This window comes from Bos indicus x Bos taurus, chromosome X (genome assembly GCF_003369695.1).
Source record: "Bos indicus x Bos taurus breed Angus x Brahman F1 hybrid chromosome X, Bos_hybrid_MaternalHap_v2.0, whole genome shotgun sequence".
NCBI lineage: Eukaryota > Metazoa > Chordata > Mammalia > Artiodactyla > Bovidae > Bos > Bos indicus x Bos taurus.
Window position 1 is genome coordinate 52,447,100 of NC_040105.1, and position 12,794 is coordinate 52,459,893.

General features: G+C 48.7%; 1 protein-coding gene across 1 annotated transcript; it reads right to left on the reverse strand.

Annotated features, from left to right (window-relative positions):
* Positions 1-5,041: 5,041 nt before the first annotated feature.
* On the reverse strand, positions 5,042-12,065 carry TSPYL2 (TSPY like 2). The gene is made up of 7 exons (XM_027535153.1): positions 11,122-12,065; positions 9,791-9,868; positions 9,554-9,665; positions 9,328-9,473; positions 9,108-9,205; positions 8,036-8,775; positions 5,042-5,726 (listed from the first exon to the last, which is right to left on the reverse strand). The coding sequence occupies exons 1-7, from the start codon at positions 11,935-11,937 to the stop codon at positions 5,587-5,589; spliced, it is 2,130 nt and encodes a 709-aa protein (XP_027390954.1). The 5' UTR covers positions 11,938-12,065; the 3' UTR covers positions 5,042-5,586.
* Positions 12,066-12,794: the final 729 nt, after the last annotated feature.

Here is a 12,794-nt window from a genome sequence, read left to right on the forward strand (position 1 = left end):
AACACTTTATTTTTACCGCCCCCCACCCCCAGCTAGGATCCAAGCCTAAGAAAACCCGCCCCTCTGGGGGTCTTTGATTGGTTTATGAGACAAGCCCATTCTTTAATAGGATTGGCCAGGAGTACGATCGTCATCGCTCTTTGCCAGTCGGTTCGACACATCTTTGGGCGGTTGGTTGGGAGCACGCAGGCGCGAAGCCCAAAGTGAGGCCTGGCGCGAGTCACTGGAAATCTGAGATACGCAGCTTCTTGACGTTTTATTCTCCGTAAACCACCGCTCCGCTAACCTGCAGGCATTTCTGAGCCAGGTTTTTCTCGCTCAAAGTGAAAGTAGTTCCCAGTTTTATCCCTGGAGGATAAGGTGGTTATAGGCGTCTGGCCAGTCATCCACCAGCCCCCGCTGCTTGCTGATTAAGACATTGGTCAAGAGACAACCTCATTCAGAGCCTCAGCTTAACCATCTGTGAAATGGGAAGATAATTTTTAAAATCTTACCTGAAAATGCCATCCATTCAATAGGCGATTCAATGAGAAAACATAAATTAGTTGCCTGGAGCATAAATAATTAAGGTCTCCCGTCCCAATTCTTGCCTTTGCCATTGTTTCAAATTTAGGGAACTTTGGCTCACAGAGGCAAACTGATTGACTTAAGGTCACACAGCAGTACGACCCAGAGTAAAACCCCCGGCTTCTGTCCTCCAGACGAAAAGGGTTTAAGAAGGAAGGAGATACAGGAAGGCCCTTCCTATTATTAGGGTTTCTTAATTTGGGTTCACAAACCTCACTCCAGTCCAGCTGGGACAGGGTTTAGAGTGGTTCCTAAATTTGGATGGGGGAAAATTTTTTTTTCCACTCTCCTGTAATTGAAATTTAGCATCTTTTCAGCAAAGAATGTAACTCACCATAGTAGTAATAGTACCTGTGACTCCATCACTAATAGAAATCACAGAGATTTTCATGTCATATTATAGATGTTGCACATTTCTTGAAGTATATAATCTCATCTCTATCTCAAAAGCATATTTGTCATTAGACTGTCCATTAGATCTTGTGATTGAATGGGTTAATGAGCAAAAACACATATTTGTTTTTCCATATTTTAATAACAATATTTAAATATACTCAATATTTTATGGCTCTAATTATTTTATTTTATGCATTCAAAAGATATTGTTTTCTGAGAAAAGATGCATAGGCTTCACCAGATCACCAAGCAGATCCATAGCACCCAAAAATGGTTATGAACACTTGTTTCAACTTTGTGCTCCAGGGGGACAAAAACTTGGTCTATTCATGTTCCCTTGCTGTATTCTTATCACTGAGTTTCTATCAGGCACACAGCATGTGCTCAATAAATGTTTATGGAATGAAAAATAGGATGCTTCCCTAACTATCCTCCACATTCCCAACCACGGGAGCCACTGATGGCCTTTTTGGTCACCAAAGAAGGAGGGATCTAGTTTCCTGAATTTAGTTTTGTCCCTGCCAATCTACTTTTAGTCACAGAAGTGGGTGGCACTTTAAAGGTCTGGTCCTAGGAAGTCCTGGGAACCTCACCCTCAGGAAGTTGCTCCAGGCTTCAGGGGAGTAGGGTGAGTTGTGATGGATATAAAGACAAGTAGCTTCAGCATGGGAACAAGCCCTGGGGCACATTGGATCTACAGTTCCTCACTCTCCTCCTGGTTTCTGTTTGGGGTCCCAGCAGATGGACCTGTCTTCATTGGTCTTCAGCAAAGACTATATTCTGGAGTTGGATGTGACCTTAAGGGCTTCTAGAACAGTCCTCCCTTTTGGAGGACCAGACAGGGCAGAACTGAAGCCACACCACACACTGAGGAGTGAGGGCATAGGGAAAAGATGTCACCCTAGACAAAGAACATTTTCTTCTCCCATGCCTCAGTCCAGGACATGAGCATCCTGGCCAAGTATATTAGAATTAATATACTAATATATTAATAATTAATAGTATATTAATAGAATTAATATATTATAGTAATACTAATATACTACAGTATATTAATATACTATTAGAATTAATATACTAATTAACATAATTAGGACCAATAATTGGGTCCTAACAGTGTCTCTGAAGTCAGAGGCCATTTCTGACAGGGTGAGTAAAGAGGAGCCAGGATGAGAGGCTAGGAATTTAATTTAGCAAACTTCAGAGGTTTGCTTTAAGACTAGACTCCATTTGGGATCTTAGGCTGGTTGCTTCTCCTGGGCTGATCCCCCAGCACAATTAGTCTGTCTGTAGATGGGAAAACTGAGACCCTCTAGAGAGGGTGAGGGAGTCACATTGTGTGCCAGAGTAGACTCAGGCAAGGATACCCAGGCTATCTTTCTCCAGGTCCTTTGCCCCTGCTGCTTTCCCCTCCCCTCCACTTCATCACATGCTCATTAGGACTGACTCCAGATACTGCACATAGGTGTTTCTTTCCTTTGCCCAAGATGCCTTGACTCAGCATCCTGTACTCTCAGCTTTGGCCCTGGGGCAAGATGTTCCCCTTTCTGGGCCAGAGTCTCCTCTACCCACTTCTGATAGTGTGGTCCCAGGTTAGAACCAGAGGCATCCAAGCTTCCATGCTTTCCCCAAAACATTTATCACAATCTGGAGTATATCCAAGATCTAGTATTCTAACCATTTCACAGGAGGTCCCACAGCAACCTGGCAGTCATCTCTGACTTCTCTCAATCCCTCTTTTTCTATACTTAGAGCCTGTTGATTCTAGCACTCATAGAATACACACATTTTTTGTGCAGGAGAATTCCAATTAATTTATGTAGATACTTCCCCATCAAGAAGTTGGAGGATAACTCCCCACTCCCTAAGCACGGGCTATGCTTAGTGGCTTCCTTCCAGAGAATACAGTATGGAAGGTGGGGGAATGGAATGACTTTACAGTGGAAAAACCTGACATACACTACCTCAGCCAGGTGGTCAAGTTAACATCAACAGTGATAACACATATTGATAGCATGTACCTTTGATATGATACAAAGAGACTGGTACTTTATTTCTATGATCCTCCTTTCCCAAACCCATAACTCCTGTCTAATCATGAGGAAAATACTAGACAAATCCCAATTGAGGGATATCCTGCAAAATACCTGACTAGTATTCCTCAAATGTTGATGACTCCAAGTCATCAAAAATGAGAAAAATCTGAGAAACTGTCACAGCCAAGAGGAGCCTATGGAGACATGATGACTAAATGTAATGTGTCCTAGATGGCATCCTGGAACAGAAAAAGAAAATTTAGTGAAAACTAAGGAAATATGGACTTTTGTTAATAATGTTTTGATATTTGTTCATTAATTGTGACAGACATATCGTACAAATGTAAGATGTTAACAATAGGGGGAACTGGTAAGGTATACTGGTAGGGTATAGGGACACTCTATGTATTATCTTTGCAATGATTTTGTAAATCTAAAACTTCCAAAAGATAATATTTTAAAAATCTCCCGTATCCTTCCCCATCACGCCATTCTCACCTTAGGTATAGCATCAACTTCCTCACTGCTCTCCCTCCCTCAAATCAATGCTCCTGCTAGCCAGCAGAGGGCATGATGTAAAACACAAATCAAACCTTCTGAAGCCTTCCCCAAAATAAGAGCTGCTGTTGCTGCTAAGTCACTTCAGTAGTGTCCAACTCTGTGTGACCCCATAGACGGCAGCCACCAGGCTCCCCCGTCCCTGGGATTCTCCAGGCAAGAATACTGGAGTGGATTTCCATTTCCTTCTCCAACGCATGAAAGTGAAAAGTTAAAGTGAAGTCTCTCAGTCGTGTCCGACTCTTAGCGACCCCATGGACTGCAGCCTACTAGGCTCCTCCCATCCATGGGATTTTCCAGACAAAGTACTGGAGTGGGGTGCCATAAGTTCGGGAGGTATATGGCAGAAGACATACCCAGATGTCTGGGATCTCTGCGTAAGTTATTATGATTCATAAAGAATCTGGGAGGTTTCTGTGGTGTTCGTGGGAATAAATTTTCTGTATCCAAAACGTAAAGCCATTGGGCCTTTCCTTAGATATCTCCCAGATAAAGTCTGTCTTTCAGACGTCCGACTCCTGACCGTTCCCGCCCTGCCCCCACTGCTGCTGCTGTTAAGTCGCATCAGTTGTGTCCGACTCTGCGCGACCCCAGAGACGGCAGCCCACAAGGCTCCCCCGTCTCTGGGATTCTCCAGGCAAGAACATAGCTACATAGTAATTTTCCTTTTCTCTTCCTTTGAAAAGTAGTTAAAGTGTTAGTCGCTCAGTCGTGTCCGACCTTTTCCGACTCCATGGACTGTAGCCCGCCAGGATCCTCTGTCCATGGAATTCTCCAAGTAAGAATATTGGAGTGGGTAGCCATTCCCTTCTCCAGGGGATCTTCCCCACCCAGGGATCCAACCTGGTCTCCCGCATAGCAGGCAGATTTTTTACCGACTGAGCCACCAGAAAGCCCTGCTTTTCTCTCTATGCAAACTCCCCAGCCAGGGCTCTCTTTTCTTGCCTTCTCTCCCAGGTACAGCCCCAGAGATCATGCACCTTCTTCCTGAGAGAGCACTTATGCATTACTGGATTAAATCCTAACTGATATCATTTTTATTTCACTACATGCGAATGAAAAAAATGGATTCCTCTAGCTCCCCCTCTCCCAGCTCATACTAGGCCCGAGGAAAGGTTTGACGCACGATAAATAAAAAGATCACTGAATAAAATGTTCCAGAGCGCAGGGCGTGTCTGTGCGCATGCGCGGAGGGGAAGGCGTGGGAAGCTGTTAGCTACCTGCCTGGGTCTACTGCGGCCTCCGGGAGAGGGAGGGGCTCCCTCAGCCTCGCCCTGCCATTGGTCAGGATGGTCCGCATTGACCTGACGCAACATCTCTGCGGTTGGGAGGAGCTCGCCCCTAGCCAGGCACCCCCACCCCCAGCAACTACCATCTTCCTGGCCCCTGCATAGACGAGGCGCCTACTTGCGGGCCTGTGGGAACGGAGACTGGCTGCTGGGGACCGCGCACCGAGTGGGACAAAAGACTCGAAACAGCACTTTGAATTTGCTCACACTTTTATTAGGATTACCAGGGTCCAGAGGGAACGAGGCGGGACTTCTGGGGGGAGGGGGACAGGAATACCGCAATGGCGAAGCGGCCTTGCATAGACACCGAGGCGGGCTAGCGGGCGCAGCTGGGAAGGCGAGGGGTGGAGGAAAAGAGAGAGACTTGGGAGAACAGGGTGGCAGCAGAGCCCCCCAAGGCCACAGCAGCCCTCCCCGCTTCGGGATTAAGGGTGTCCACTCCACACAGCACGAGGAGGGGGATAGAGGGGCCCTGACCAAAGCATCACAATAATACATTTAGCAGCACACAGAAGCCTGCGGGGGAGGAGGGCTAAAAGGAAGGGGGAAGCCCCCATTCCCTCCTCCCAAAATAAGAATTTCTCAATTACTAAACCATAAAAATAAACTTTAAACCCGTGTACGAAGTCAATCACCCCCCAGAAGTGCAATACGGGGCCGCTCGGCCCTAGCTGATAGGGAGGGCAAATGGGGCAGGGGGAGAAGGATATAGAGAAGTAGCCCCTGAAGGGGTAAGACGTTTATCCCATTTGGCCCCTCTTTCCAGGGATGGCCCAAGGGTTTTGGACCTGAAGCACCTTCTCCATGTCGGAGTCTTCTGAGTCTTCTCCTGAGTCGTCTTCGATTCCTTCCTCATTGCTGTTCTCACCTTGCTCACTGCCTGCACAGGACAGAGAATCAAGGAAGGGAAAATGGAAGAGGGTGGTTAGATGGACGGGTAGATATCACTCTTCACAGGGAACAGAGCCCACAGTCAGGTTTTGGGGGGCCTGGGATCACTCATCAAGCACCTCTGCTTGGAACAAGCAGCCAAGTATGTGTGTGAGAGTAAGGGGCAGTGGGAGGAAAGCAGGAAGGCAGGGTGGGCTGCCCCTGTCCTAATTGACACATCTCTGAAAGTAGCTTTTTCTCCCAGTGTATGCAATGTGTGTGTCTCTTCCTGAGCTCTGACTTCAGCTGAATAAACCTTCTATTCATCCAGAGGCTGCTCCCTCTTTTTCCCTGGTGTGATTCAAATAGGCCTGTCTTCTTTGGCCCAATTCCCCACCCCTGCTCCCACACTAGGGTTGTGCAGATAACTCTGCCTCCCCTTTTCTGAAAGGAGATGCCACTGAGTAGGAGGGGATGAGGCCGGCAATTCCCTCAGTTTCCCTACCTAAAAATATGTCTAGATTAAATCTACTCACTCATTCAACTCCTCCTTTCTTGGTGCCCTCAATGGAAGTTTGCCAGGGATACCATGGCCAAAACTCCCAGGAGTGGCTGGCCCTCCTGCTCCTTCTACCTCCCCCACGGGGCTGCCTCTCCTCTATTTGCCTGCCTACAGTCAAGCTCAAACATACCCCTTGTCTGCCTTCTGCCATCTACTTCTTAGCCAAGGTTTGATTTTATTACCTTAACCCCTGCTCATCCCTTCCCCTTCCTATTGTGGTCTGGTTCTACCCCTACCTAGCCACTGAAACTACTCTTCCCAAGGTCACAGATGATCTATTCAGCTGCTAATACAACGAACACATCCCGGCCCTCATTTTACTTGTCCTTTCAGGACCACTGGACACTGCTGACAATTCCTTCCTTCTCAGAATGTTCCATGACCTAGTTCTCCTCCTAACTCTACCCTCTCAGAGTCTCAGTTTCCCCATCTATAAAAGGAGGATAATAGTACCTACTTCTTAAGAGTTGCTGTGAGAATTAAATTACTTAAAGCAAGAAAACCCTTAGTACAGTGTCTGGCACATAGTAAACACTTCATTAATGTTAATTGGACCCAATTAACATTAACTGGCCCCAGAATCCAGATATAGGATTCTGCCCTGGCTTGTTACCTACCTCCTTTCTTTACAATTTCTGACTTCCCAGACATACCACTAACCACCTGCCTCTCAGACACCTGTACCTGTGTCCAACAAGCCCTTCCAACTCCATGTTCTTCTCTGCATCCCACCAATCATACTGCCATGCCATTCCCCATCTCATGAAATGGTGCTTCCTTTGGCCAGTCATCCAGGCCAGAACCAAACATGGCAGTTACCTTAAATACTGCTTTCTCCCTCAACCCTCCATGTGCAACCCTTCCTCAGCATTTCCCAAAATGCTTTTTTTGGTGGACAGTGAACAATGGCTTCTGTGATCAATGTTTGGGAAATGCTGACTTCCACAATGTTTAAATAGGTTTCTTAGAGTAGGATTTATCAGAGCCTTTCAGGTGCCAATGTACATGTGACTCTACATAAGGACATTATTGTATGCAGTATTTCCCCAATATATTTGACCTCTGAACCTTTTGTGAGAACCTTTTGGTGAAGGGTCTTTAGAAGACAACTTGGTAAACCCTGACAAACAGACTATGCATTTTCAGCCTTCTAGGTTCTTTTTCATGTGATCCCTTCCACCAAGAATGCCCCATAATGCTCCTTAATGTGAAGGCAGCCTCCAATTCAAATGTTACTTTCTTTCTCTAGTTCTCCCCTTCCTAATTCTTGGAGATACGATTAGCTCCTCCCTCCTCTGGGATCACTGAGCACACTGTTCACTTCACCCCCAGCTCCCCAAGCAAGCCTGGGAGTTCCCAGAAGGCCAGGGCTGGGTACAGAGTGTGCTGAATTACAATGTGTTTGCCACTTGTTTCCCTCTGTGTGTGAACCTGTCTTAATTTACCACCCACTACCTCCTATCTTTTCTCTCTGCTTCATTTGTCTTGTGCTCTGTTACAACCTATCTGCCTATCACCAAGAACTGAAATTTGTTTCTTTGGTTTTGTTATGTTTGTAAATTAAATGTTTCCTGGCCTTGCTTAATTTAAAAACTTACTGAGAATGTTTTTTTCTTTTCTCCACAAGAGCAGATTGTGCTCATGCCTTGATACTCTGACCCTGGCTGGATTTTCTCTGACAGAAGAGAAAGGAGGTAAGACAAAAGATGAGGGTTCAAAGAAAAAAACAAAACATAAAAGGTAAGGGTCCCGCTCACCTTCCTCACTGCCCTCCTCCTCTTCCTCCACTGACGATTCTTCTTCAGAGATGTTCTCTACTTCGTCCTCATAGTCATCCTGGTTGGTATTGTTATGGTGATCCTTGTCAGGGTCTTCAAGGTAATTCTCGTAGTCTTCAATGTCTCGGTCGTCATCATCACTGCCTTCATTGTCACCTTCGTTGCCATCATCATCACTACCTTCGTTGTCACCTTCATTGCCATCATTATCTTCAATATCACTGCCATCATTGTCTCCTTCATTGTCACTGTCACTGCTGTCCTGGTTGTTGCCATTGCTCCTTTGGTTGCCATCTTTGGGGTTCTCATCACCATTGGGGTTCTCATCAGCATTCTCATCGTTGTCATCAGGGTTCTCTTCGTTCTCATCAGTGTTGTCATCTTCAGGGTTCTCACTATTGTCATTGGTACTCTCCTTGTCATCAGCACTCTCATTGTTATCAGTGGTTTCGTTGTCATTGGGGCTTTCGTTGTTGTCGGTGGTCTCATTGTGGCCAGGGCACTCGCTGTCACAGAGGCTCTCACTGATGTCAGTTATCTCGTTGTCAGTGGTCTCGAAGCAGTCAGTAGTCTCCATGAAGTCAGAGATCTTGACGTCATGAATGGTCTCATTGTCGGTGATACCATCACTGTCTGAGGTCTCTCCAATAATGTCTTCCATGATGTGATAGTCATCAGAGTCATCCATGATCACCACTTCATATTCATCCTTGTTTTTACTGTGGGGAAGTCTGGGGTTGAGTATAGGGTTGGTGGGAGGTGATGTACCCAGAGCAGACAAACACTGAAAGGTGGTAACAGGGGAGGCAATAGGCTACAAGGGTTCCCAGGGATGAGGCTAGGTGGGGAGAGTCCCATTTCTGCCCCTGAGAGCATAACCTCAGCCAATCACACCCCATTTCTAGGCAATATGTTTTACCCACTTGTAAAACATATTGGATTGGATCATCTCAAAGGTCCCTGTTGGCTCTATGAATACTGTGTGACACTAGCTTAGTCTTTGCCCCACCCTTAACAAACCACCTCTCAGCCATCAACCCTCTGCCATCACCTTTCTTCTTTTTCTTGCTTCTTTCTGCTTGTTCTGTAGCCCCCTTCTCCCATCATGTAGTAACGCACAGGGTTAACCCACAGGTCATTCTTGATAATCTGTTGAAAGAGACAGGGGAAGAGAGCTATGAGCACAAGTCCCAGAGGCTACTCCCAATCCCCCAGGCACCTAAGGGTAAGCCTAGCAAGGTTTTCCCTGGTAATGCCAGGAGGGGCCCCACCTCAGCAATCCTGTCAGCCTCTGGGAGGCTATGGTTTGAGAACCAGCTGAAGAAGCTGTGGTTGGCGTCCTGGTTCCCGTGCCTGTGGGCCCGAGGTTCCTGGCCCCGGTGCCAGCGAATTGGGGTGGAGTGAGACACCAGTCGGCCTGGGGAAAAAGGAGGCTATAGAGAGGGCACTGGACAAGGTTAGATGGAGGGATGAATTTGCTCTGGGGCTACCTCTTACCTGAGCGGTTGCGCTGGAACTCCTTGACAATCACCATATTTGTGAAGTAGGGGTTTGTCTGGAAGTATAGCTTCATTTTGTAGCCCATGGAGATATGTCTGAGATCCTGTACCTGCTCAGGGTGGGGGTAATGGTGGAATTCCCACCACACTGTGGCCCCTCCCACCCAATCCCCCCTCACCTCCAAGGACCAGATTCCTTGCCCAGTCCTAGTAGAAAAGATCTCTTTGGCCTGACCTGCAGGTTGGTCAAGTAGCGGAAAATGTCTTCATCGCGTTGGTTGATCAAGATTGAAATTTTGGGGTGGTTGAGGAACTGATGGAGGGAGCAGTTTAGGTCAAGGAGTGACTGTTCAATGAGAAGGAGGGAAGGAAGGCCAGGCAGGGCTATGCAGGGCAGAACAAAAGAGAGGCTGGAGCAGAATTCCTTTTGTGCTCATGTGATGTATGTGGAGCAAGTAGGTCATGCAACAAGACCCATACTTTTATTCCCATGATACCATGTGGTGAGAGCCTGTGTTTAAAAATATCAAACCTCTATATTAGGTGGCCCTGCCATGGTTCATATCTGCTGTGTGTTTGGGTGCTGGGAGTCTATACCCAAGTGATGTTGTGTCTCTGAGTGTTCACAAAAGACATTGTGTGTCTGGGGGTTAAAGGCCCACATCCAAATGATACTATATCTGGTTGCTGATGGCCTGTTGTCACATGATGTTATATATTTGGGTGTTATGGGTATGTGTCCACATAATGTTGTGTGTCTGTCTGAGAGCTCATGTCCAGGTGATGGTGTGGTCTGGGTACTGGGGACCTGTGGCCACATAATACTGTGCCTGGGTACTGGGGGCCTGTGATCATGTGATATGTATGTATGACAGTGTCAAGTGTCTGTGTCCATGTAATTCTATTAGGATGTTAAACCCATGTGTTTCTAATATGTTACATGGTTCCCCAGAGATCAGCTTATCACCAACAGTGAATTATTATTATTTCCTTCATTTAACTTCTTAATCTCTATTCCTAGATACCCCTTTTCCTGATTCTTCAGGGCTCTGGCCCCCTCCTCTCCAGCCAGGATTGGGGTCTCACTAGAATCTAAGTAGAAACCTAGGCATGCACAGCCATGTGTGACTTGGGTACCCTTTCTGGGCCAATTCTCTGCTGTATGCCCTTCCCCTCCCTCTTCACTGTCTCTGAGTCAGTTTATCTTCCATGTCCCCCTCTCCCCACTCCTCCTTTTACCATCTCTGATCCAATTTTTCTGCTGTGTGTCTCTGTCCTCCCCCTTTCACTGTCTGTGATCCATTTTCTTTTAATGCTATGCTCCTTCTCTTTCCTTTTCCCATATGTGGTCCAGTTTTAATGGCCCCCCCTCCCCCTTCACCATCCCCAGTTCAGCTTCTCTGATGTTTTGCCACACTCCTTCCATCCCTTCTCCACCAGACTTCCTCATTCTTCCAACAGGGGCCCGCCCCCACACCCTTTCACCCAGTCTGTCCCTCCTCCCACCGCCCCCCACCCAATTCTGGTCATGGGCTCCTGGCCCATGAGTATAGATGACAAGGATACTGCTTTGACCCAGAAGCCTGGGATATTCTGGATGATAAGATCTCTGCGCTCCAGGAAGGGTCTCCGCATCTGGATGAACTTGCGCTTGAGACGGAGGAAGGCCTTGCCAGCCTTGATATTCACCGCCTCCAGGTCTAGCTGAATGTTTTCCAGAGCCTGCAGGATGCACTCTATCTTCTCAGCATTCTTCTCTGGGCTTTCCCTCTTCACCTTCCTGGGCTTCCTCTTCCTCCTCCTCCTCCTCTTCCTCACGCTTTCCTTTTCATCCTCGTCGTCATCTTCCACGATGATGACGGTCTCTTCTCTCCCTCTTGGACCGGCTAACCTCTGGTACCCCCGCCCCCCTGCGCTACAGGTTTCTAGGGCCTTCTCTCCTGCAAAGCTGCTGGGCTCCGTCACCTGGAAGTCAATCTCCAGGCTTTCCCCAGAAACCTCTGAGGGAGAGAGCGTTTCTAGGCTCTCCGCGAGAGGGGGCGACTCCCCGTACCCTGACTCGACTGCGGGCTCCCAGCCGGGACCCCCAGCCCCCAGGGTGAAGTACGCGCGGATACCCCCCTCCTCGAGAATGACATAAGGCGGAGGCGGGGGCAGAGCGGGGCCCAGTCCCACCCCCCTCATGTCAGCCAGCACCTGTGCCGCCTCGGTTTCCTCCTGGAGCCTCGGGCGCTGCTGAGGTGGAGGCAGGGGCAGGCGCAGGAGAGGAGGAGGAGGAGGAGGAGGTGGCGGCGGCGGCGGCAGCAGCAGCTCGCTCTGAGGGGGCTCAGAGCCACTAAGGCGGCGGGCCTTGGCCGGAGGCCCTTCATCTGCGCGGTCCATGGTGACCGCGTTCGCACAGCTCGGCCCTTCGCGCTCGGCCGGGCCGCCGCCGCTCGTCACACCTGAAGCGAAAATGCCGAGCTTCAAGCGACCAGCTCCGCTCTCAGCCTCGCTGTGGCGCTCCCTCCCACAGCTCCTGCCGTACTCCCTCCGCGCCAATCGTCAGGCCCCGCCCCCTCATGACGCCAGGGGCCGTCCCGCCTCGCCATTGGCTGCCGGCCGTCGCGGCAGCCCTTGCGCCCCCTAGCCCCCCGCCTGCTCGCGCGCAATCTGCTTGCCAACACCGCACCTCATCACTTTCCCATTGGCTTCCCTCAGGCCCGCCAATCACCCGGCTGACTCCCTCAGCGACCGTCCGGACTGTGCAGGGCGATTGGCCGCGGGGAGATCTGAGGAGAAGAAGCCCCTCTCCCTCAGCCTCCAATGTTTTATCCAATGGGAAAAGTACCAGTGGTTCTGAAGACCCAAACGCAAAACAAAAAACAAGCGCAAGCAGTGAGCAGGATGTGCTCAGATAGACTGGAGAGCCTCGCTGTCATTCTCTCCCTCCTCCCCCCTCCCCGTCAGCAACTACGCACTTCTTAAATCTGCCCCTTCCCCTCAGCCCTGCTTTCGCCACTGCAGCGGCGAAATCGGAGGCGGCAAACTCGGGGCTCGGGTGGCCCTGAAGGAGCTTGGGGTTTAGAAATCGAAGGTCTTTTGGGGCCAGGTTTTGACGTGGCGTTTCCCATTTCTGCAAAATGGCTCTAGCAATAATAATCACACCAAAAAACTAACTTCCTCTGCGTCATGAAAATTATTGTGATTCTTTCTAGGACTTTCTATTTCTTCATCAACTCCATACTTCTTTCCACCCT